At 43.0% G+C, this 27,095-nt stretch overlaps 1 protein-coding gene across 1 annotated transcript in view; it reads right to left on the reverse strand.

Annotated features, from left to right (window-relative positions):
• Positions 1–27,095, reverse strand: part of INSR (insulin receptor) — a 51,535-nt gene that overhangs the window by 11,851 nt on the left and 12,589 nt on the right. The window contains exons 3-9 of the mRNA XM_050910568.1: positions 7,121–7,436; positions 5,416–5,561; positions 4,973–5,117; positions 4,512–4,726; positions 2,037–2,163; positions 1,151–1,401; positions 576–743 (exon numbers count right to left, since the gene is read on the reverse strand). Of these exons, the coding sequence (XP_050766525.1) occupies positions 576–743; positions 1,151–1,401; positions 2,037–2,163; positions 4,512–4,726; positions 4,973–5,117; positions 5,416–5,561; positions 7,121–7,436 (1,368 nt within the window). The remainder of the gene's footprint in view (positions 1–575; positions 744–1,150; positions 1,402–2,036; positions 2,164–4,511; positions 4,727–4,972; positions 5,118–5,415; positions 5,562–7,120; positions 7,437–27,095) is intronic.

Genomic DNA, 27,095 nt, shown 5'->3' on the forward strand with positions numbered 1-27,095 from the left:
CAGCTTTCCCTCTTTTATGACAGGCCTTTGATTCAAAACTGTGCTGTTTTTGAAACAGAGCTCAGATGCTGCTGTAGTCAAACAGAGTTCTACCCCAGTTCATCCCAGTTTAGGTAACACAGGGCAGCAGGTGAGATTTTGGGAGTCCTCAGTGAAACTGTGTGTTCTGAAAGAATTCTAGAACAGGCACAGGATGCCTTCAAAAATTAACTTGGCCACTGATCTCCAGAAGCACTGAAATTTTTCCCTTACTATCTCCATAGCTGTTAGTAAACTTATTACTCAGTTGAAAAGGAACAAGTGCAGAAGGGAGATCCCTAAAGGAAAAAACCATCTGATTACTTTGTAAAAAAAATGTTTTTGGAGAGCTTTTGCACATAACTTGGCAATAGCGCCTAATGTATAATGTAACTGCGCAGTGGGGGGACACAGCTGCATCTCAGCCTGTTTCTTGAACTACAGTCTTGAAAACAGCAAAATTCGGCATCCAGAGCACCTCCAAAGCGTGTGAAAAATCTCCAGACGATCCTGAGAAAGCTTGAAAGAAAGGCACAGAGAGAGAACCACACACGCACCTTTTAAGCAGTAATCGAGTTCATAGAGCTCACTATCTTCTGCCTGCTGCTGCCAGAACACCAGGTAGTGCGTGATGTTCCCATTGGGCTCTGAGGGTGGCTTCCACTTCAGAATGATTTGGGATGAAGAGTTGGAAACAGATATGGGATCTAATGGGACTGATGGAACTGCGTGGGTGGGAAAAGAGACAGAGGTCACTTCCACTGCTCTGCGAGAGCTTGACAGAGCACAGGACAAACACAGGCAAGTTTCCATTTCCATGGGAATAAACAGCGCTCTCCATAGTAGGTCCACTGACACCCAACAATCCTGCAGCAGGATACACCGGCGTGCACACAAGCTCTCACACGTGGCCACACGAGCCTGATGGAAGAAGTGCACGCTGGCACCATCTCCCCATGCAGGGAAGCATACACCCTTCCATTTGTTTCGGAATACCTTCCTACCAAAGTAGAGCGGCAATGGCAGTGGAAAGTTTCACAGATACAGGACTATGGCGACTAGCAGGCAGAAGACTATTTAGGTCTGTTTTTCTTTTTCACTTGCAAGGCAACATTAATTTAATGACACTGACCAGTAGCGTTGGTCTGGACGTAGATGATTTCACTCTTTGCACCGTACGTTCTTCGTTCATCTGAGAAGGTGACCAGAGTTTTAACAAATACAGCATACTGTGTCCATGGCTTCAAGCCCCTCAGAAGCCAGCCTGGCTGGGCCTGGGCTTTGGGCTCATTTGACCGTGGGGGTGGGTCAACATCCACAACTGTCCAGCTATTTGACCCACAAGCGTCTTGTCCATCAAACTCCGTCACATTTTGGTATGGACTTTAGGAAAAAAAAAAAAGAAAAGCCTCAAATTAACAGAATCCCAATTCAAGCTTTTAAAAACAACATTTCTAAAGACACCACTGAAAGTTATAATCCTTTACCCTTTGGAGAAAATATCACTACCTCATTGTATGTATTCTGAAAACGAAGCATAGGGAGCTTTGCAACCCAGTCTCCTAACAGCATCACAGATCAGGTACTGTTCCACAGATGATCCCAACAACTAAATCCACGCTAATTATTTTCAGCTTTATGAAAATCAGCTCGGTAACCTTGATTCTAAAAGAATGTTTCCCACCTCAAAGGGAATAAAAACCTCAACATCCCATGGAGATAGTGGGGAGGTAATAAAATCCACGGTTAGAGTATGTATGTCTAGAATAGCTGGAACAACTAATGTTTGGATTGTTCTTAAAGGAGGAATTTTGACTGTACACAACTCAGTAAGTCAGGGATCTTAATGAACACTTTATATAAGGGTAACATCGGAAACTTAAGTGTAGGAGCCAGACAATCACAGAGACTAAATAGCTACGCCCACAGCAGGTTTAATATCTACTCTTCAATGCCAACTGCCATTTGTGGAAGCCCAGCATGGCTATTATTTTGTAACCTAACGGTGGATCACTTACGCTTCTTTGTAAAAAAGCATAAATCCCAGGAGATCACGGAAATCGGGAGGCCAGTATGGCTCCCACTTCAACAAGATCTTGTCATGAGACGTTCTAATGGAAGAAAATTTCAGCAATTCATTTTCACCTGTAACAAAAGAGAAGCGACAGTAATTTTGCTAATGCTAAAAAATAAAGGTTTCTATTTTTAATTATTTTAGAAGTTTATTTTCTCCACAGATAAATATGAGAACGTCAGCATTGAGAAGAGCTGTTCACCAAAACCTTATCTTACTTCGACGCTGTGTCTGCCTTAAGCCAGCGGTTGGAATAGATGACCTCCTAAGGTTCCTGCTAGCTTCAATTTTTCTATGATTTTATGAAAATGACCCTGTAGAAGAGTTGAACTAAATTCTAATAAGAGGGAAATCTAAAGGCAACGTATTTTAAAATTCATGATGATCTACACAGCTGAACCCAGTAATATGGGTTGCATAGAAGGCAGAGGCTACAAAAACTAAGTGCGTGAATTCCCAGCCTTGCCCGGGAGTAGCACGGTCCCTTTGCAAACAGGAGGGAAGGACAACAAACAGTTGCAAGAGGGTGGAGTTTTGAGGCTCAAGGGACGCGTTACGATATGGTATGTCCACGCAGCCCAAGAAGGACAAACTGTGTAGCTCTGATTGGATTTGCCATTCCTGCAGTAGCTGCACAAGAGAGGAAGAACATTCATTTCACTGGCACCACATCCAGAACAAACAAGGGCTTTCCCCCCCCCCCCCCTTTTTTTTTTTTGGTAAACAGGATGCTGCCAATGTGAAAACTAGACTTGAAATGTAAAAACAAACAAAAAGCCAAACACACTGTCAACCTGTGGTTTGAGGTGGGGGGATGGCACAGAGAACAGCTCAGCAGAGTGGAGTTAAAGCTGGCGAAGAGAATTGCAACCGTCTCCTCCAGCTGCCTTTAAACAAAACAACCAGTCAGCCCGGGAGCTGCACACAACCACAGGACAGAGCTGGGTTTGAACCCCAAATCCAGTCTCATCCCCAAACGTCGGAAGAGCTTGTTAGTGTCGCACGGGAGGAGATGACCTTTACAGGCAGCTAATTCCTCGTACCTCCTTCACTCTGCCCAGGCTAGAGCTGTGATATCCCTGAGGGTACGGCTCTATGTTGGTTTTTTCACTGGAACTGCCAGTTTTTAGGTAGGCAGTCATTACATTCCCTTCTCCCCACTGCCCTGGCATGGCTGCATGTGTTGATATGTGGCAAACCAGATCAGGAAACCGATTCAGCTGAAAGAGCTTCACTTTTTAAGTCTGTTCACAAATAGCTACATCAGCATAACAAGGGCAGAATTGGGGAAAGGGTTGTTTAAGCAGTGCTGTCACCAAATACAGAGAAACAGTGCAGCCACAGGATGATCTAACCTGCATTGCAAGCTGTGAAAAGAGCAAGGAACTGAAATGCAAGGAACTGAAATCAGTTTAATTAACGCTGGGGTTTTTGGTGGCAATACCTGCTTAAGCGTCTAATGTGTCAACCTGTGCGTGTTCCTGTTCCTGTGTGCATGTAAAACTCTCTGGGGCTGGACAATAAATCAGAGCAGAGAGATGACACAACCCAAGAACAACAAAGCAGAAATGGCTTGCTATTTTTTATCCCATATTACTTCAACAGTCTGGTTCACCATGTGGCCCTGTAAGAGTTTTACTGGCACAAACAGGGAAAGAGGATTGTGTGTGGCATAGAATGGGAACAAACAGCAGGGTTGGGGGTGCCCGAGGGATGCGCTTATGGCAGTATTGCTGCCAAAATAAGTGTCTGCAAAACTAGATCTTCAGTAGCACGACTTCAGTCAGAGCATAAAGCAACACTGTGTGTTTGCTCCTTAGCCATGCTGACACAGGCGTTATCTTATTGTTGTTCTTGAAGAAAGCTGTTAGCTTAAAAACCTCTGAGAAGCGTAACAAAAATTGTTGGAAAAATTTCTCTGACTGTTGTCATAGCAATTCCCTCACACACCTCCAGAGGTAGGTGGAAATCCTGTTTCTCTGTTTATTCTGTGTGTACACTGTCACCTCATGACATGGGAAAAGAAGATTATGACTATTAATCAGGTACTCAGCAGTAACACAAAGGCCCAGTCTGGACTGAGGTTATGTTGTGCTAAACTCTTCAAAAAGACACAACAATACACTCAACCCTGAAGAAATCACAGCTGAGCACACAAAGAGCAAACTTCTGAAGACCAAAGTTGGCAAAGTAGGCTCCTGGCCAGATGCAGAACCCCTAAGTACTTGTACTCATGGCATATTGACAGTGTCGCTGCAGTGCACAAGCAAGCGGCCAGTCACATGTCTGGTGCTTTACCAAAAGGACAAGGACAGTCCCTGGAAAAACATCGTAGGCTAGGCTGAGAGAAGTAAGAGGTTAGCAAGGCAGAGAGAAAGGAAAATGATGCAAATCTCAGTGCATTCTGAGACTTTCTTACATGAGGCTTGATCTCCGTTCGTCTTCAGGGCAATGTCGTTCCTCTCCTGACGCCCCTTAGTCCCAGAGATCTCCTCCATCTTGTGGATTTCTGACAAACACAGTTTGGGATTATAATGGAAGAAGAGTTTGCCTCGTGCAATAGTGAGGTTGTGTTTACTCCAGTCCCAGAGCTGGCGAAGATTCTGGTTGTCCAAGGCATAAAATGAGTAATTCCTGAAAGCAGAGAATGAAAATGTGGATCGGGAGGGGATCCACTGAAAACTTTTTTTTTCTCATGCACTAATCCAGACACCAAAGAAAAATGAATGCAAACTATCTTCCCTGGCAGGCCACAAGCCATAGGCAGAGGAACATTTAAAAATAAATTAGGAATTGTTTATCAATACAAATCACCCTGATAGCACTGGCACTCCTTACAATTCAAAGCATTAAAATAAAATACCTTTTGAAAGAACTCACCCAGCTTCTAGTGTTTCTCCTCTAATCAGATGTAGTTTACGAAAAAAAGAAAGAGAAACCAAGGCATAAGACCGGCGAATTTTTAGGTAACCTGAGATTTCTTCTATCAAGCCAAGATTCGCTTCTAGCTCAGCTGCTATGTTATCTATGGAGAGGAAAACATCGTGTTTAGTTTTCTGATATCAGAGAGAGAAACACTGATATTGGAGCCCAAACATATTAAATAGAACTGCTTTACATTAACTTATAAGACCTTACAAAAATCAGTTAGCAAAAAACCCCAAATGAACATCCCAAGAGCCTTTGCTTTGCGGTTATTTTTCTGAATCACTCTAAGATTCAGAGTGGTCAAAGCAAAAGAGAAATGCCCCAGCTCACGGATGGTGTCATATTCACTGATCTGACATCCAGCGCTCCCAACCCCTTACTCATGCAGAACTTACTTCCTCCACGGATATTTATAACTAAGCTTCCATTAACAACTGTACAGCCACGGAGCTCCTGTGCCGATGTCACTGAATCAATCGTCTTCTCTTTCCCATAGTCGCAAACCTTTGGACAGGGCCCTGCGCAGGGTGTACAGTGCAAGCTGAAAAACAAGAGAGCCAGGAATGCAGATGCGATGCTTTTGCAGAATGTCATCTGGGGCATCCCCAGCAGTTCTCAAAAGCAGAGTAATCAACTCAAAGCAACAGCGTCCTGACATTATGCCATCAGATTCACTTCCCGTGAGCAGCACATGGCTCTTAGGAACTCCACGTAACTGCGGATAATTCTTTAAACTGTCATTTCCACATTTCGAACGCTTATCACGCTGTCCCTTCCTACGTAACAGAAACCAGAATGAAGTGATTTTGACTGTTTTGAATAGCCCATCCACCACGATGCTGCTCAGTGCTATACATACCAGGGGTTTCAAGATCAAGAAACTCAGGCCCAGTCTCCATCCCAAGATCATTAACCAAACATGTAATTGATGAGCGGAGAGCTGGCCATTCATCTGGGAACCCTCTGATTAAGGACTGTACATAAAGTTGCTTTAAAAAAAGGCAAGCAAGCATGTGCTTTGTGCTCTGGGGAAATACTTCTTAAATGGCAGCAAGATGATTGCTTGCCCTGGTCATAACACCACAAGAATGTGTTCCCAACTGGGTCAGAGAAATAAATGCTCTAGGAAAAGCACGGAGCAGTGTTGTGAGGTCCTACTGATGGCAGCCTGGAAGAAGCACAGGAGAGAAGCGATGGCTGCTGTTACACAAGCAGCATATCTACTTTGGGGGCTGCTAGTTCATTCTTTTGAAAAGCAAAACAGGAAATGGAATAAAAAGTCCTGTTAGGGCAAATTCCCTGAAATTATTATGGCAGGAGCAAACACATGCGAGCACAAAGCTACCAATATTCATAGGACATCTGACTCATCACAATATATAATGTTATTGTGGGACAAACAACAAAGTTTTCAGTGATAAACAGCTCAGCAACATAAATTACTTAATTCCTTTGTCGAAAAACCCTGGGAATGGACAGAATGGCTGTTTCCTGCTTTGATTCATGCTATGCTTGTTTGGTACATTGTCCATTTATGTCTGGCATAGCTTGAACCTGCTCAATGAAAGTAATTACAGGGACGAGGGACAGATATTCTGAGAATGATCCACTCAAAATACACTATGCTCTTTTCATTAGACACAACTTCTCCCTATTCTGCTTAATAGCAAGGCTTTCTAGTCCGAGGTCTGCTTTGGAGGGGAAGGGAAGCAGGGCTACTAAAGCCTATGCACTGCCCATCTCTCTCGTCCCACTCGATTACAGAAAGACCCTTCCAACTTGAGGATGCTCCTCTTCCTTGTCCTCTCTCTCAATCTCCCTTTCCCACTTTTTCCAAACTTGAGAGGAAACAAGGGAAGCCAAGGGAAGAATAAACTACTGGCACACGGTAGGTAGACCTGTCTGCTTTTAATGGCTTGAATTAGCAAGGTATTAGTTTGCAAATCATATTAAAGTAGACCAGGTAATTGTCACAGACACTCCAACGCCGGAAACTTTTCTTGGTCTTGACACAGAACACAAATCCTCTGTCCAAGCGAGAGAAAAGCACAGTACAAAAACTACAGCATGGTTTCTTTACCTGCAGACACTTGTACTTACTTGCTGGAATTCATGATGTACCCTGACGGGCATTCATGAACACATTCGTTATTGTGGATAACGTGACACCCCGACTCCCTGGCATTTTTGCATTTGTTGTGCAGTTCCTGGCAGAAGCTGAAGGTCACACAACGCCACCCCTCAAAGCGATAGTAACCGGGTGGGCAGGTGTCCACACATTTGCCTTCAAGGTAGAAGTTGCGGCAAGCCACGCATTTTTCAGGGTTGTTTGGCTCCGTGCAGTCCCCAAGACATTCACTGTGACAGCACTGACCATCAGAGGTGCAGCCTTGGGACTTGCAGGCTGGTGGACAAACTGTGAAGAGAAAAAATAAAAGGCAACTGAGTATCACAGGACAACCCGATGATGGATGATTGTGAAACGCTTAAGAGCAACAACACTTCATCCTACTTGCTTGGCAACTTTCTTTTCAAAGAGGCATCATCCATGAAGCGCAGACATCTGTGTCATCTCCACTTTTCAGTGTAAATTCCAAATTTTAATAACATTTGTGAAGAGTGTTATCATTTACACTCACAATTCATTAATGTGAGGGTCATCAATACCCTCACATTCATTCTCTTCAAAAAGAGAAAACCAAGTTTTCCTCTTCTCTCGGTTCAGTACTACGAGGCTCCCAGGAGAGCCTTGGTGACTCCAACATTATTTCTGAAGCCCAGAAGTGATGAGACTCTACAGCAAGAGCTTCCCAGCCTGGGATAGCCAGTTTCAGCCAGAAGATTCCAGTTTCTCAGTTTAAGAAACTAAGTTTCCCACCGTAATGCTGCAAATAATACATGTCCAACAATACTTTTACATAACCCTTCAGCTTTATCAGGATTTGCTTCCTATCTGTCTATCAACCCGTCACCCGTTTCCTTGGAGGAAGCCTGCTGCCCTGGCACCCAACACAAGCTCTTCGGTGACTCTCCCAGCAAGTCCAAAAAGAAGGGCACCCACGAGTATTATTGCTTGAGGTTTTTATGGCTTACTTTTTAATTACCCATTACTTAGCACCTCACAATACTTTTAATGAGCGGTTTTGGGCTTTGAAATAGAAACCAAGCAGCGGCACAGCTTGGAGCAAACACCATGACTAACGCTGAGCAAGGAGCTGGAGGGGAGGCTGAGCAAACCCAGAGAAGCTCTGAAGGGAAGGACAGTCCTGCCTCTCAGCACCTTCACACTCAGTCTTAACGGTTCAAACGAGGCTGAACCAATTAAATCCAACTGCTTAATCCAGAAGACGCCACAGAACTTCAAGTCAGAAAAGATATCATAAAGCTGAAATCACCACTACAAGAGCAAGCACCAAAGCCAAGTACGGCTTTGACACAGCCATTTAAACAGCAGGAGGAAGAAGTTTAGATGAGGGACGGGGGACATGGGCCTGGATTTATCCGCATAGTGACATACAGCCTTTGGGCTACAGCTGTGAATTGCCAAGACGCAGATCAAGACATCACCTTCTTCTCACCAAACAGGAGAGTTTTGTCTGAGGGCACATCTGAACAGCTTCTGATGTCCTGCCCAAGCGCCCTCGGTGAAGGAAGACAGAGATAAGTCCTCCTGTGATCTGCGCTGGCCAGACCAAGTAACTTCACACTGAATTAACACCATCTGCCTCAAAATTTCCCAAGCTTTCTGTCCAATATTCAGTGTTGAAGCAGGGGGGGCTTTATTTGGAGAGGTCCCAGACGTACCGATGTTCAGGGGCTAAAATGTTATTTTTAATTTCTGGCTAACATGTGTGAGCAGACCAATAGTGTTATTCACTAGTTTTACTCAACTAAATGAGAGGCATGTAGGATCTGTAGTACAGCGTGCTACCAGTGCTTTGATGATCAAATCCCCAGCTGTGGTTAGGAAGAAAATCCCCCTCTGCCACGCTCCGCCCCATGTTAAAGGATTGCAGAATTGAGTGTTAAAGCCGTTAATGCCGGAATAAGCAGCAGTAGCTGCAGTAGATGGGATAGAGCAACCTCTGGTTTGTTCCAGCCCGATAACTCTTTTGAAGAAATATGAAATGGATAAGGTTGAAATTCTATCACAAGGTCAATTTAATCTCAAATATCTTTTCCACGTCAGTCATTCACTGCAGGTATTTTCTCTGTGCATCCCTCAAGATTCATCCATTAACAAGAAACACAGGAGTGTATTTCAAATTCATTTTCTTTTATGCTGACCAACTTTTTGCCCTTTTCTAGCAATAGGTCTTATTTTGTGAACCTGTCACAAATAGTAACTGATCGAAATGCAACAGCCAAACAGAAGCAACTTGCAGATGATACCTTGTATTAGATTAAATATAAAATTAGAAGCTTGCTTCAAAAGCATGTTTATACATTCTTTACCAGGCCACAGATGGAGCACAGTCTAGCAACAGATATCATGGCTGCAGTTTATTAGAAATATTGGCAACAGAAAAACACAAGACAGAAAATTCCAGAATTTAGTCCAAAACACTATCAAACTTACTAATCCCAGTCTAAAATATCAAGGTTTATGGTGGGGGAAAAAGTCTGGGCAATTTCTCACACACCTCCCCGTGTTCCTAAGTGAGCACTGACACACCGATGTCTTGCAAGGGCTTCTACGCTTGCTAGTACCAGTGCTTGCTGCAGCACACACCTCCCTGAAGTGGGGTTAGCATCCAGCTGGGAAGTAAACTGCTACGGCGAACGCATGCAGGAATGATTTGTGCAAGCTGGAGGGTGAGTGCTGGCAGCGCAAGTCACAGTGTTCGTCATCGGCGCTTCCTGCAAAAGGGTATTTTCCCGGGTCTGTTTCATGCTTAAGAACTACAAAGTTTAAAATATTCAAAAGACAACATTTGTTTCTCAAGGAGTCAGTGGAGCAGACAGGTGATTTGGAAAAGTTCGCCCTCATGCAAAACACCCAGTGACACATAGCACCTATTTAACATTATGCCACACAATATTTTTTTTTAATTTGTTATGGAAACTAATCTTCAAAGTCCTATACTTACTTACACATTTTGAACTCAGCTGCAAACATTCACAGGGCAGAAACGGCTTAAATTCTCAACTCTAAAGGTTTTTAGAATGTACAATTAAACTATTTTTAAACTGTTCTTAACGTTTCTCTTTTTCCTGTTCTATAAGCTTTTGATGTCTAAAAGACAGCTTGAAGAAAGCAAAGCAGCCAAGGCAACATCTTTTTTTCCATTAAGCACTCAAGACCAGAAACTGTCAATCACTATTTTGTGCAAATCCTCATTGCACAAGACCCTGAATTGATAATGTCAAGATGACATCTAAGTATGCATGCTAGAGAGCACCCGAAAGTCATGTAGAAACCTCTCCAGGATATCTTCACTACCGCTTCTTATAACTAGTACTACAGCATCCAGGTTATGTGACTCCGGATGGGTCAGATGGGTTTTTTTGTTTGGTTTTTTTGCTGCCACATTAGGCTTTCACTGCAGGACAACATCGAATAGGTTTGTGCTGACCAAGTGCACCTCATTACCCCTTCATCATCGAGGTTTGCAGACTTCAATAACTGTCATTGGCCCACATAGATTCGCCTCTTTGCAATGAGATCGCACTTTTGGGAGCTGTGGCATGGCCCGGTACAAACCAAGGAGGCACAGGGTACACTTAGACATAGCATCTACGCATCCCCAGCCTCTGTTAATGCTAGTTAATGCTGCAGGACTTTTGGACAATGCAGTGCCGCCCTCTCAGCATAGGGAAAAAAGTCAACTCTCTTCATTCCTCAGAGAAGATGAGAAAGACGAAAGCGAACTTCATAAATCCGAGTTAGAGACAGCTATTTTGGGGTAGGGGCAGAAGCCACCACACCGTACCATAAAAGCTGCTGCAGGAAAAAGTGCTTCAGCACTGGCACCGGAGCAAAGCTGTTCATCACAGCCACGAAACTTCTTCATCAGATCTTTAAGAACAGGAGTTTTAAAATCCCTGTCCCAAAGATGACAAACAGCATAACGCTTAACTAATCTGCCCTCGATGGGGGAGAAACGGAGCCGACACAGAGGTTCAAACCTGTTGTTCCAGGGGTGAATAAATATTTAACTAGCTAGCTAGAGTGGCTCCAAAGACTTAGGAAACAATGCATTTTACAAACCTTTCTGATTATAGATTCAAACTGACATTTCTTCATGCTGCTGAGGCCCAGCTGGGGGGGACAAAAGGCAGCAGAGTCAGCGCAAAGGAATTTCTACCTCTGTGGATCGCTCCCGTCGTTTCACCACTTCCCTGTGCTTCAGGTGGAAACAAAACACACTGATACTGTAAACATATTCCCGAGCCAACACAGGTAACCAGGAGATCCATATTTAACAGGCAAGTCAATTACGCATTAAGCTGTTCAGCTAATAAACACAGTTTGTCTCAATATTGAATTATGGTTAAAAACATTTGTGTTAGGTCTTGTTTCTTGCTTTCTGCTAACAAAACAACAGCAGTGAATTGTCAGAAAAAGAGAAAAGAAAAAGATAAAAATCACTCAGGGTAAGTTTTACCGTTCCTTTGGGATCCGCTGCTACTGGATGTGTTCAAATAGCAATGTCCTGGGTGAGCTGAATTGAGTATTCAAACGGATGGTGGTTTGGGTATGATAAGAAGTACGCAGTTCATTAAGAAAAAATTCTAAACCACATGTATGAATGTCAAGATGCTGCACATCTACTGTACAGGGACAGATGTTCCCACATGGTTTTGGGACCGATTTGTCATGAATTGGCATGATCTTTCTACTGTGCAATAACAAGCCCAGTCCATGTGAACGTGGGTCAGCAGAGGCAGCCCGGGCCACCATGGGTCCTCTCGGCCGGCCGGGGCCACCGTCCGTGTCCCATGCAAGTCGCTCCTCTTGGCCACCGGACCAGCCAGCGGCAAGGAGCAAACTCGCCTTGCACCGTCAGGTCCTTTTTCATGAATTACACAAGCTGTATTTTGATTATAGACGAGGCAATTAGGAGGCTCCAGATCCAACGAAGTCCAGGACAGAAAACAACTGCGGCAGGAGAACCGCCCTCAACCTCAGCCAATGCATTTGCTGCCTGCACAGGGAGGCATCCAACCGCTCTGCTATCTGCACAAGGCAAACACGCCTTAACCCCTTGCCAGCCACCCAAAACGGGGCTCCCCAAACAAGCCCTCGCCTCCCACCGCTTGCACGGGACTCCACGCCACTCTCTGCCCACGATGCCGCAAAACTCATTAGGCTAATGCAATTTAACTGGCTATCGCGGGGCTTTTCTCACGGCGAGCGTTTAACTCGCGAGGCGTATTTATAACCGGGAGAAAAATGTAGGAGGAAGCCAGCACGAACCCAGCATTGACACAGCTTAAAATGGCTTGTTTTGGCCGCGATACGTATCGCTCAATGCCAGAGCTTAGGTTAGTGTAATGTTATATGACGTGCACACGCGTATAATTCAAAGCCAGAGTCCCACAGAAACAGTATCAGAGCGCTCTGCATTTCCCCGTGTTTTTTTCTCTTACTGTAAACGGCTGCAATATCTGTCATATAAATTTATCCATGAATAGTCTTGCACACACACGCATATGGATCATACTTGTGTTACAGTTGCAGTGGGAACTGTAATTTAATTTCCTAACTGTATAGTTGTGATAATGACCTCTGTAGAAATGGGTTCTTGCGGTTCTAAACAAAAACAAAACCAACAAGGAAAAAAAAAAAAAAGGAAACCCAAGGACTAATCGCCCACGGCAGTAACTCCTCTGAGTATGTGTCGCAAGCATGTGATCTTAATTTAGCACTACAAAGTTTGTGCTTGTTTCCTGAATTTCTGCAAGTGCTGAGCAGCATTGCTGCTATTGAAATCCATGAGTCTTACCTCCTTATAAAATTATGTACTAAATCATGTTATACATACATAGCATTTTTTACTTGATCACTTTTCCTCAAGATTAACTCATTCTCTTCCTGTCAAGAAGACTCCAAATTCAGTAAGTCGTTAAGTAGTGTTTGTTACAGAGCTCTGTAACATAATTTTCATCTGTAAAAAATTTATTTTTTTTACTCATGATCATCTATTTTCTTGTGAGCATTTATTTGATCTGAACACTTCAAGATGACACCTAATCCAAGTGCATTAACATACCATAAGGTTGAAAAGAGCTATTAAAAATTAAATAAAACTGTGTCCAGTGAAGACTAGGTATAAATCTAAAACTCCGTAACAGAGTGGGTTGACAGAGGGTTGCTACAAAAAAAACAGTGTGCTGCCAACCCCTCTGCACTGTGAGTTATGTCCTTCAATTATTTCTTCATGTCACCAAGACCAGAGACACAGAAACCTAAACCCTAAACCCCACCAGCAGCAGTTCTTGGGCTGCGCAGGGCAAACTGCTCCCAGGGCATTACGACGGCAGCAACCTGCCTGGGAAGAACATGGTTATAGAGGTCCACCGGACTGTAAAAAGCACAAGGACTTGTGATCGCCTCGGTGACTAACAACAGTAGCTCTCCCAGACCTTCCTGAATCTACAAAATAAATGGAGAAACTAGAACAGAACAAAAAATAAGATGTTAACATGCTTCTACAAAAAGACTGCCAGCAATGCCTGACACCGGCTGTAGTTATCAAGCAAAATTCAGGAAATATCGGAAGATGTTCAAGCAAACTTTATGTCACTAATTCACAGCAACTGCTCTAACAACAGTTATCCCTCCCTTTTCCCCAACGCCAAAGATGTCCAAGGAACAACCCTCCCAAAACGCATCGACTCAAATGCTGTTATCCACACACAGGATTTCAGTTCTTAGCACCAACTCGGAAGGAGCAAGTGCCAAATAAACTCAAGGTTTTACAATCAGCACTAAAATTAAAGTGTTATTTATAAAATAAGATATTACAGTACATAATGCCACGACCCCACCGAACTGCGAGTTGGGAACGTTAGGAGGTCTGTATTTACACAGGAACAGATAAAATTAACTGCAGGTGCCTCCCTTCCCATAGACAGTGACTTCCAAAAACAACACACTGTTACTAAAACGTAAAGGAAACTCTTCCCATTGACATTTCTCAGGACAACGTTACAACTCTTATCTCATCTATCAGCAAGAATAAGAAAAAAAACTTGTTTCGCCTCCCAACCCTTTCACAAGTTACGTGCTCATTTGGAGCTACAGGGAATGTCTCAAATATTCCAAAGCGGGACCAGTGCCATTTGCAAACCCCGTGTATTTGGCTGCTTCCCGCAAGGCACCCTCCCAGCCAAGAACAGCCACCACAGCTAAAAATGACGGAGATGCTGGTACTGTTGCGTGGACCTGTTAGGATCAGCAAATGTGAGTTTAGAAAAGATAAAAGGGTTTGGAGTTGTGTGCCACCTTGTCCAGTCACGATAATGGAGGATATGGAGGTCTGTGAAAGAAGTTGTTGAATGGAGATAGGGGGAAAAGGTTGAGCTCTGTTGTTGACAGACGAAAAGAGCGGATAAAGGGAGATCTCTCTAGAAACGCAGTCTCGTCCGTGCCAACCTTCTGCTGTTTAGACTGTGGTTACTCACATGTGAATTACGCCAAGGAATACAGAAAACTTACTAAGAGGAACTCATACATATATGCATACGTACGTATACACACACATACTTTTATTTATATAATATATAAAAATATATTTATATATAAGTCATCTTAATATGATGAAGCCTGGAGGAAGTCGTCAATCACAATGGATCCACAATGCCTTTGGTCACTCGCTCTGTATCTTCTTAAGAAGTTATAACCTTTGCAAATGAGCTTCTCCAGCTACCACACCAAGGGGACAACGCAGTACCTGTGCCCAGGCGTACCAAGCCCTGCGTAACTTCAGGTATGATGGCTCACCTCCGTGGCTGGAGTTAGTAAGACAGCCCAACTATCATCTCTTATTTTTGGGGATAGGACTTCTTGGGCTACAAACCTCAGCTGTGAAAGTCCCTCACCTTCTCCCACCGAACCTTCAGGACAGGCTCTCATTTCACACATCTTCTAGACCCTTCTGTTTCTCTCCCTTGAAGCTTTTCACTCCTGCTCTCCTCTGTCACCCCAACTATTTACACGGAGAAGTGGACGCCTCCCACTCAAGTATGCCTAATATTGCTCAGATAGAATAAAGATCAAAGAAACATTTTCCTTTCATGCATTTTAAGCAGTGCATGTGGTGTTTACACCATGGCAGCAAGCCCCTTATGAACTGAACTTACAGAGCAAAGCATTTCTCTCTGATGAGAGCTAGGGGACAAAGCTGGGGGTGGGGGGGGTGGGGATAAATTAAAACTCAAGACTAGGTCTGTTTTCATTCTCCTAGTACCTGTCAATCGAGCTGATTCCCCAAGCAGGTAAAAACAACTTGCAGAAATCTGGCTAAAATGTTGGCAATTGAGCTCAAAATACCAAAACATGGAGTTTGATTTGAAAACACAGCAGCACTGTTAAAGGCGGAACAAGTGTCACAAAGTGCACGCAAGGGTAGTGACGAGAAGTTGTAAATACTTTACCTAGTGTCTACAACACTGATGTTGTGCCATTCTCTGGCAAGCAGATCAAGCCGGCTCCTTGTACTTTGTGTTCAAAATTACATGGGAGCTTAGCGCAGCATAAGGGATCGGAAATAACCACCAATCTCTGCTTGCTTGCTTGCTTGTTTTTCTTTAATATGCAAGCCCCAAAATTGACACTGCATCTTCAGGCAAAACCTGGAGTCCCCAGCCAGTTATCACTAAGTATAATGCCCCCATGCAAACCGATCCTAACTCCAGGCTTTGCTACTGTCAGTGCCTTTGATGGCTTATAATTGAAGATTAAGAAGCCACCACACCCACTCCTTTGCCTCAGGTACCTGAGGACTGGGAGGCCAGAAGCTTCGGAGCACCAGCCCTTCTGACAGTAATTTGCAAAACAGCCACTAAAGGAAATCTGTCTCCCTATAAAAAGGGGCAGAAACGTTCAGCGTACCTAACCTCTGAGGAACATGGAGATTTGTAATCCAATTGTACAAGAAAGTAGTTAATTTTAAAGTAGTTTGGACATTAGCCACCTCAGATTGTACTTAATTCTGTACATCAGAACAGACAATTTGTAATTTAGACCAAGACCAGAATCTTTAAAGTTGATTTGGGGAATTTTTTTTTGTAAAGCTTTGCTCATAATTTTACTCACAGCTATGAGGGTGCTTTTTTGTTGTTATGGTTTGTTAAATTTCAATCCTTATTACAACCCAAGGATTTGTTTTTATCATTCAACGGTTGACACGCCACCTGGGAGCCTCATGAAAGCTTCATGTTAATATTTAACTATATATTACTCTTTCTGATGTACAGCATCCTGCAAACATCCCTGTTCACTTTAACCTACTCCCGCCAAACCTGCTCACTCACATTGCGATCCCAGAAGACCCAAGAGAATCACAGTGAAGCGGTCCAGGCAGCCACGGATGTCCGAAAAATAAGTGTAATTGCATGTAAAGTCTCTATCCATACTGTATTTTGAATACAGATCTCTGCTCTCTGAACCAGCAGGATGTGAACCACCACCCTCTCCGGTGAGGTGACTGTATCAGCACAGCGCTGGGGGCAAGCTTCTTGTCAGACCAATTTATTTCTTAGTGATCGGCAGCATGGACTGACCAGAATAAGTCAGCAGCTTAGTGCTGATTGAGAGAAGATGCTGCATCACGACAAGCCATAAAAGAGAAGTATGGCAGTTGGTACCTGCCCCACTGAGAAACAGAGACAAATGGAGATAGCAGAAGTGCTTCAGTGTACGGTGATGGTCTAAGAACAAGGTCCATCTGATTTTTCCAAACACAGGTCTGAGACAAGCTATTACTTTTACCTACAACCCCTGTCCTGAAAATGAGGAGCGATGCGATCAAAGCATGAGGCGAATGTATAACCTTTGCTTTCTGCAAAGATAAGAGAGGGGATAAGATTGCTTTTCTCAAGGCCACAGAGAAGGATGTTGTAGTAAACAAGGCATGAAAGAATGAAAGCTAAGTTGACACACTCAGCTCTGCGGGGATAAGGAAGATTACATTTTAGATATGTTATGCGAAAAGATGTCTAAAATGTAACCCAGACACACAAAATAAGAGCAAATCTACACCAAAAGGACATACAGTTTACAGCAAATAGGAAAGCGGAGCTGTCCGTAACTGAGAAAGGTAATGAAATGGGCAGACGTGTAAGATTAACCGCAAAGAGATTAAGCTGATAACTAATGATCTACACAGAAATGTCAGACAGAGGTTAAGATTTTAATCTGGACAGATTTCATGGCATAGTCATGAATTGTAAACATAGATACTGAAATTGCATTTGTGTTTGTGGATGAAGATACTGAAAAGAAGCAGAGAGAAAGAAGGAACATAACTTACTCCAGATCCCCCCTTCCCGCCTCACCTCCCAGAGAGCCAGAGAGGATGAGGAGAGAGAAAGGTAAAGTATCACCTGAAGGCCAGTTGTGCAAAGAAGTATCTGGAGGATGAATTTTCCCCGTGAAGCAGAGCTAACTAGCTCTACCAACCAGGTTTTTTTTTTTTCTTAAGTTACCAGCACGCATAAACTGTTTTAGCGCACGGTCATTTAGCATGCTGCCCAAATCCATGCTAGACACGGAACGGCTGCGGTGGGAACCTGATCACAATGCCAGTCTCTGTCCCACTGCAGCCACTCCAAGGGTAAAGGGTTTCGCTCTGTGCCAAGAGAGGCCGACTACCGGAGACAGCAGCAGAGGGAAGGCGACTCCGGGTCTCGAGCAGCCTCTCTAAGCAGGCAGCGCCCCTGGAAGAAGTGCTGCTGGTCAGCTGCCGGCTCCCCGACGTAACCCGAGGCTGGCAGCAGGCAACCTGGCAGGAATCAAAACAGAGCAGTTATACCCCACGCGAGCAGCCAGCACATGAAAGGATTCAACCAAAGGGCTAACATATACATCCTTCTGTTATCAGATTTATTTCCCACGTAGATACATCCAAAACTAAATATTGTAAAGCATGTCTTCCAGTAATTTAATAGGTGCCATGGTTTTCCCTGAACCTACAATAATTTTTTTCAAAATCCTGTTTGAACTGTGGGAAGGAGAAATGTATGCAGTATCTCATTACTAGGCATACTAGTATCAAATGCATAGATTATATGCACCCATATAATATTCTCTCAACTACTCTAGTAATTTTGGCCTCACCAGCTCATGCCCACTAATTTATACACCCTTCTCCCTTTGCCCAAAGCTGTAAGCATGCTCTCCACAGTTTATTTCTAGGTATAAGAATTTACTTAGCAGTACTGAAATAGATACTGTTTGCTTGCAGTCCCAGAGCCAAGCAGTCGAGACCTCTCTATGAAATGTATTTTTATTTACTACTTGCCCTTGTCATCTTCAGCATACAAGCAATGCCCATTTTCAAGCAATTCAATGTATAATATAATATGTGGCCCCGCACAAACTATCCAACTCAGTTCTATCCCGATATATATCTGCTTAATGGCTTCTCATTACAAACACTGATCCCTATAGTTTTTGATCTATAGGATGTGTGCCGTGCCACATCACTCTGCTTCTCTAATCAAAGTGCCAAATGAGAAATGATAAAAATGACCAAAAGCCACACAAATACAACCCTAAGGAAAAACAAATGGCTATAGATTAGTAGAAAAACCATTAACTACATTGCACAAGCCACCCTTAGAGGCTATTAATCTATTTCTCCTTGTAAATTATGCAAGAGAAAGTTGTAACCTGAAGGAATTTCATCCCAAACTAGTTGTGCCACCCCAACAAGGAGAGGCCAACGAGGGAACTGAATCTTCTGAAGTTACATTAAACTCAAGGGAGATCTTGGATTCTCAATCTTTCTTCCACAATAGTTAATGGCTCCAACTGTCAATTGTCAGAACCGTGAAAATTCTGTTTTATTTCACGCCTCTGCTGTGGTAAGCTCTTAAAATAAAACCGACTGTCACTGAAGTCACTTTGTTCAATAATAAGGAAGTACAGTAGTCGCAAAAGTCTCATTATCTGCCCGTTAAACTACGCTTGGCCATCGAGAGAAACAGGATCTGCTTACATAACACAAACTGTGCAGGCGTGCGCCACGGTTGCTAAAAAGCTTCAGCTTCATGGATGTTTATCAGTACGGGAGTCAAGATACGGTCTAATCACCAGTTACCATCAGCATTGTCCATTTCAGAGCAATTAAGACTATTCAGAGCTGGTCTAATTGATATCATAGCACGAGCCGCGACACTTGCCGATCCCTACATGGAGTAATTACTCTGTGTGTGTGTGGAAACTTATGGAAATAACCTTACAATGGATAGAGTCCTCTGGGGAAAAAAAAAATTACACAAACCAGCGTTATCTAGCAAGAGAAAGAGATGGGACTCTCCTCTACAAGAAACCTGAAGCCATATCAGTTTCTCCAGAGACAAAGAGTCTTTTTCTTAAGCAAACTATGGAGGTTTCAAATCTCAGCACAGAGCTGCCGTTATTGAAAGCAATCTTCAACCGGAAGGGAGCCGAAGAAGTTTTCGAGATGCTGCCCAGTCCATCCACCTGTCCAAGGCCAGATCAAATACTTCACCTAAGACATTTCTGACAGTTGTTTGTCTAAACCCATCTTAAAGTCAAATTCTGCCTTGAGGTACTTCCTGCATTCGCTGTCTGAAGTTCATTGAAGTCTAGCTCATCAGCAGGTCGCTCGGATCAGCTCCACGTTACAGACAACCACCGAGGCACAGAGAGGGGCACAGAACCACCCAAGAGGCCAACGGCAGTGCTCAGAAGAGATCGGTGGTATCCAAGTCCACATCCAGCGTGCGATCCTCTGCAAAATACTTGGTACAAAGCGAAACACTTGACAGTTTATCGCTGAGTCCTGCTCAGTCTCAAAGCAAGGCTCATATTTGAAACCGTGCCACTTCAAATTAGGCTTTGGGTGGATGGATATATTACCGCAGTGGTTAGTCACTGGCAAATCTGAGCACCGAGACACCTAAAGCGTGTTTGAAAAACACAATCTGGAGTTCTTTTTGTTATCACAGATTAGATCATGTGGAAAAACAACACACTCTTTCCCGCTGCTGATCAACAAGAACCATCATGCAGCAACTCCTCCTTTTGCCAACAGAGCCATGCAAAACACGAGGACGTTTTTCTTATCACACCCACCAAATTCACACACTGAACAGGCTCAGAGGAGAACATTTTATATTCCCCAGAACAAAAACTGACGTTTGATGCAGATACTTAGTTCTAATAGACTTGCAGACTAGCTTTGTGGACTAGAAACTTGATATCTAAGCACTGAAAAAGCAGCCAAACACTATACAAATTATTTAAGCAGCCCTGCAGATAAGGTTATTGGAGTGTGGAAGAGAAACCTAAGGAAAAGGTAATCTACACATGACATTTCTTTTGCTAATTTAATAATTGTAGAAACCTGCTGATGAGGTGAGAAGTTGTTTCAGATAAAGCACCAGTTTCCACAGAAATGCTTTTTCATTAAGTCTCCAGGTAAGACTGCTATTGCACGTTACACTTTCCCTTCTGCCAGAAACACAGAGCATGCAGATTCCCTGAGCCTAAAATCCACAGAATTGAATGAACAGAGAAACAGTTTATCGAGCTTTAAAGGCTTCACTTCAAATACAGTTTTAAAACAAAAGCCTTATTCCTTTAAGCTGTGTTAAGGCTCCACTGGGCAAGACTTTCAGACAGTCAGACATCACACTGAGGAGCTCCATTTCCTCTCTGGCTTTTGGGAGCTTTTGAGGGGTACTTACAAGGGAACTCTTGGACTCATTCATCCCGAACTGAAGCTGTGTAAACACATCCAGTGCGATCAGCCTTACTTCAGAAAGATGACATTCAGAAAAGACTGAAGACCAGAAAAAACAAGTCCTATTTGTTTTATTAAATCATCACTGTTATGTTTTCACTGCCCATAGAATATAATTGGTTTGTCTTTGCAGAAAAGACAAGAAAAACATTTGTCTGATGCTCAAATTTTAATGAATACTGTCATTGCTCTTGAAGTATTAAAATCCTTGCAGTGTTGTAATGCAACATGGATGCCTAATGAAGTTTAAAATGGTAACAGAAAAATGCTTAGTTATCCCTTGATGTCTGCTGAATTGCACGTGCCTTATTCCTAGGAAACCCAAAACACTGGGGTAAAGCTTCCTGCATCATTCCTAAGATTTTCTAATCATGTCTTTAACAGCGCAGCAGGGTTCAAGCCCACCTTCAAGTGCAAGCGTTCTTTACGTACTTTCTCAATCATAAAAAGTGGCTGATATGACAGAGTTTTAGTGTGATGTCTGAAGTTTCTGCGTGAGAGATTTCCAGATGCTCAGTTCAGTGCAATAGCTAGAACTTGATTTTTTTGCCACAGGTCGCTTAGTAAAATCTCAGTTACTATTTTCAGATATTTCAGAACAAATAACTCGGAAGCTAATGGCATCTCACTCACATTATCGAAAGCGAAGCTGCCAAGTGCAGCAGCTCTCCCACAGACACCAAATAATCCTTCCCTTGAACTCACAGTATCAGACCTGGCCCTCTTCACATCAATAGGGGAAAAAATCAGCCAGCATACGGGCAACCCCATTTTGTGTCATGCAAACTGCCTTGCAGTTTTGCCACACGAGAACGTTACATCTCAGCACTGAACTCTTTCCTCTTGGCAGAAACGGTGCATCTGTTCCTGCATCTCTGGAACACTGCGTAGAGCCCACGCTCTCCCTCGCTGTATGCATGGCTCCTTCGCTGTGACTGCTGCCCCTGCCCACAGCTATTAAAGCCTTTCATTGCAATAATGCTGTGTACTGTTAATATAATTAACCCCCCACAGCTACAAAACCAGAGAAAATATCAAAAATTGAGTTGGAAATTATGGCTACACAACTCCAAGCCATGCCTGTTCCCTTGCCCTATAAACCTTCCCTTCCTTACAGTCCTACAGTCCGGCAGGCTTTATTTTGTTGAACAAATTGAGACCAACCTCCTCCCTCTCTGACCCAGACAATTCACTTTTTAAAAACCCTAAATGAGGAATCATGCTCAGGGGTCAGGCTAAAGCGAACCGAGAGGAGCACGAAGAACAAGAAAGCCAGCAACCTTAGACGTTGCTGCTGCTCAGCCTGCAGATATTTTCCCTGATCTCTGACAAGCTTGCTACCTAAGTTGCCTTAACTCTGTGCATTGACTTAAAAAACATCGGTCTCTCCCTGTAACTTGAGCTCAGGCTCAGCTCATCATGTCAGGGCCCTGAAATTCCAGCGTGGCCACATACCAGCAGCAGCAGCAATTCTGTAGGAGTCCCAAGTGACCAGCAATAAGATGTGTACATCTCCAGAAGCCTTCAAATTGCACAGAAAACAAAAGATTGGAGTAGTTCTACAAACAGATTAATGAAATTCCCCTTCCCCAACTAAAAAGACCTTCCAAATTTTACTATATTCATCGGACCAATCTTGCTAAATACCTGTCACCCTCATTATGCTTCTGTATGAACAAGGGTCATAATACTGAACAGCTCAACTGTCCGGCACCTGCCAGTGCTTCAGCGACTACAGTGTGGGAGCTGATGTCTGCAAAAGCTGAAACTGTCTGATTTAGAATTACAATAGAGCAGTATTTCTTGACATCCTTGAAAAAGGGCACCTTTAATCTGATGCACAAGATTAAAATCACATTTATTTTTCTGGAGTGCACCGAAGTGATGCCAGCAAAACCACGTACACCCCAACTTCTTTAAAAATGTGTAGAAGAAAATTAATCACAGCATTCTGCTCTAACTGGACTTTCTTTCCAACTCTTTGTGGGATTTCCTTCAAAACATCTTCTTCCTCAGAGCCTCCAACCTCTCAAGGTGCCCAGGAGGCAGCCTCTGGTCAGGTAAATAAGAAAGCGCATTCTCAAATTAAGGAATTCACACTGAGGGTACTGAGCTAGAAGCTCCTTGTTAGTACAGAGCATCCTCTTGCCCTGCCTGTGTCCTCCTTCTCGATAGCAATTCTGACCCTATTTTGAAGAAGGGAGAAGGAAATTCCACTTTAGAAAACTTTTTGGACACGAACAGGTGCCGCGCGTCCTGCCCTGTTTTTTCAGTTCATTTACATACAGATTCACAAGGAAGCCAGACTCAAATGAAAACATTATATTCACTTAGCCAACATTTAAGCACTACACAGAGCCAAAGTTAATTCTCCGTTTGTTTCAAATGTCACAAGCCAAAATAAAAGCAATGCTGACAACTCTCAAACAATGTCAGCCCAGCCAGCACAGTGCCCCCTCAGTACCCTCACCTAAAAAAAATCTAAAGACGATGAACGCACACAGTTATAATCTACAGTATTTCGGTGACCGAGCTGCAGCGCGCTGGTTCATACGCTTACGCAATGCCAGCCGCAAACTTTGGATCCAAGCAGCAACTGAAATAACTACAGGCACGTACCAAGCAGCTCAGCCCGCTGCCAGACAACCCCAGCCAGTACCCCCACAACTTCCCCCTATCCAACATGGTTTTTTTCCAGCTAACCAACAGCCCTAATTAAGAAGCATCAACATCCCAGCAAGTTCATTCACATCCCTCCAATAGGAACTTGCACACAATTATAGGATATAATTGGGAAGCATGATCATTGAACTTTTAACCAGCTATTGTTACAAACTGAGAGAAGGGTTAGTGCTGTTTCCTCCAGGACACAGTTGGTTATTCACCAGCTCTGTAATTAATCAAAAGGTCCTGAAATCCTCAACCTTTCAGTTAGAAAGAATCTTTGCACGGGTCACACCTGGGGTTTTTTGACTTTTTTTGTGTTTTGTTTTGTGGTGTTTTTCTTTTTAAACACAAAATTTATTTACAGAGGCAATCCCTGTCAAATCCAATTCCTGATAAAGATGTTTCAGAGAGCTTTGCCAAGTGGCATATTTCAGTTGGTCTTCTCACACACACTGAATACACTTCTTTGTATGGACTCAACGGTTCACAATCCCTTCAAAGCCTTCAACAACAAAGATTTCCAGTTCCTTCATCATAAAATGAAAGAATGTTATACCATCATACACAGCTTAAATTTATTTTGCTTTGTTTGCCTAAATCTGGGAAGGGGCATCAGAATTGCATTTGATTTAGAATACTTTTACAATTAATTACAATTTTTAAGACTTAAAATGCAGAATCATTGCTCTGCCTTCATTAAGGAGGGGTAAAGGGAGGAAAACATACAGGATCTATAAGCTGGCTAATTCCTTATCTTCCCTTACGGCACCAAAGCACCCGCAATGTTCAGCAGAATTCGCTCTGAATGAAACAAGTCTCCTCCTCCCCAAGCAAACACATCACACCAGGTGAACCATTTTGCAGCTCTCCCATTCACGCATTACTAACACAGGTTAACTCTGTTGCTCAGTATTTTTTTTTTTTTTTTTTAGATTCTGTGACTTCCTGCTTCTACATCCATGCCCAGACAACAGCGTTTTCCAACAAATGTGTCTGCCAAGTGTAGTCAGTCTCCTATATTTTATCTAACAAGGGGTAGCGCAAGTTCCCTTGTCTAAGCAAATAAGGTAACTTGGAACTGTTCTTGAAGCGGGGAAAAAAATAAGTATTCTACCTGAAGTACCCTTGACATGCCACCCTTGGAAATCACAAGCAGTCGACGTCACCACTGAAGATCGAACAGAGATCTTAAAACATCTTCCAGTAACGTTAGTGCTGAACCACTGCATGTGAAGTGGTTAAACTCCTCTCAGCCTCCTCAACGGCCCAGACACTGACTGAAATAACAAGTGTTTTGGGGAAGGGGCTAAGGATTAAAGAATTAAAATGGCAACTCAGACCAAACAAGATGAAAACTTTTCCAATTTTCACCGTGTCAGCAGCAAAATACCTCATTCTCCTTTTTAACTAACCAAAAACCTTTGCCTTGACAAGACCTCTGTACAGAAATTAAGATATCTTCATTTTGGGGAGAATTCTCTATATTTACTGCTTATTAACTGTTGGATGAGCTAGGAATTAGTTCTTGTTCAAATGCTCTAAAGATGGAACGGATCAGACAGTGGCTTCTGTCTAAAGCGCTGGTCAGGAATTGGGGCAGGGGAAGAAAATCTTCAACCCCCTTGCATTTAAGTAAAGGTGCAGCAGTAAAGAAGCCGAAGAAGCATAAATGTGGTGAGACCATGGGAGCTGCATGCATGGGGATTTCTCAGCAAGTTGAAACTGTAAGTATTGAAATCCTACATTCTTGTGTCACCCCAGGTCGGTGGAGAAAAGCCTAACTAGATGCTTCTTCACAGCCCCAGGTTTTGTTTGGTGTTTTTAAAGTAGTATACTCTTAAATAGCCATTTGTATGGAGCGATTGTTTCCACCCCTTTTCCCCCAATTCTGGGCTGTATCACACCACCAAGCACCATAAATCTCTTAACTACTCTTAATAAGCTAAAGTGAATTAGTTTAGGATGTCTAGCCGTTTGCAAGCATCACAATAGCCCCAACCACAAGCACTACATGCACTCAATAAAGCTGTCACTTGGCAAGGTTCAGAACAGACGCCCCAGTGAGATTATCGGGTGTCAACTTCCATCTGGCATTTGTCAGAGCTAGGGGGGAAAAAAAAAAAAGGCAGTTCTTATCAGATCTCCAAATAAAAGGAGCACTTCCACTTCATGTGGTAGCAACTGGAAAAATTTCTTTTGTGTTTGAAGCTTTAAAAATATCTTACCCTTGAGGCTGGCTGAGTCTGTTCTGTGCTTTGAGACCCCTTTCCCATACAAAGGTAATAAAAGTAAGCTTATGGTTACAGAAATTCCCAGCACATAAAAATTACAGGAAGCTGTTGCTAAGTAGTATTTCTACCTAAGTAAACATCACAAAACGTTTCCCACACACACCTCTGAACTTTGTTATTCAAACCTGCCTTGAAGATGTTCATAGTTGCAGAATTTCTTCTGGCACCGGTCTCTTTAAAAGCACTCGGTGCTATTTCACAGCAGCTGAAAGACACTGCAGGCTGAGCAATGTTTTTCTGAGTGCTTTGTTGTGTTGCTTGTACTAGGAAACAAAGCAAGCTACTAAAGCTACTCTTCAGCTCCTTACCTGTCCCACAATTTTCCTGGATAAACCACAGGAAAACTAAAGAAAGATTCTGTTGTATCCCTAGTCTCCAGACCTGCTTCCCCAACATCACAAAAAAATCTGGACAAACATTATTATTTTCATATAGTACCTTTCTTTAGCAGCCCCTTTGCATGTCAGTTCCTCCAGACTGCCATCCCTCCTATCAGCTCTCTTTTACCGTCCTCTTCAATTGGCCCAAATGGTTTCATACACTTTCCGCTTTCTTTTCATGAGGTTAATATTTTGCAACAAATTCTAGATTGCACTGAGAGACACAACTTTTGTTTTTATCGCATAAAGCAAGATAATAGATTGAAGAAAGAGTCTATCTACAAACCTGAAATGGCCCACACTCGTAATAACTCAAATTTCCTGGTAGCGTGAAGTCCCAAGATCAAGAAGATAACTGACTCCTACAAAGGTTCCGCTCAGGATGAATAGGAGAACTTGAATTTCATCATATCCTCTAAGGAACGAAGCCTGTATTTCAGATATCCATCCTTATATTCCAGAAATGCAGCCCTTCAATATTCACCAAAAGACTGTCTGATATAGCAGATCATTTTCCTGGTCATTTTTGTGCGGCCATTCCACTTTTCCTTCCTGTTACCTTACTCTACCTCCAGATGATCCAATATGCAAGTAAAAGGCTGAACCTGCCTTTACAATTAGACTGTCAAAAACATCAGACTGCTTCAAATTACGTACGGACAGAGAAGACCGCAAAAAGAACTGGCAGGAAATCCTATGTCAGAGGGAATTGTTCCTTCCGCAAGTGAAGTGACAGACATATAGCATTTTTACTACATAAAAAAAAAACATGTGGAAAAAAATGCAAAATATGAAA

The sequence above is a fragment of the Gymnogyps californianus genome, chromosome 24, assembly GCF_018139145.2.
Source record: "Gymnogyps californianus isolate 813 chromosome 24, ASM1813914v2, whole genome shotgun sequence".
NCBI lineage: Eukaryota > Metazoa > Chordata > Aves > Accipitriformes > Cathartidae > Gymnogyps > Gymnogyps californianus.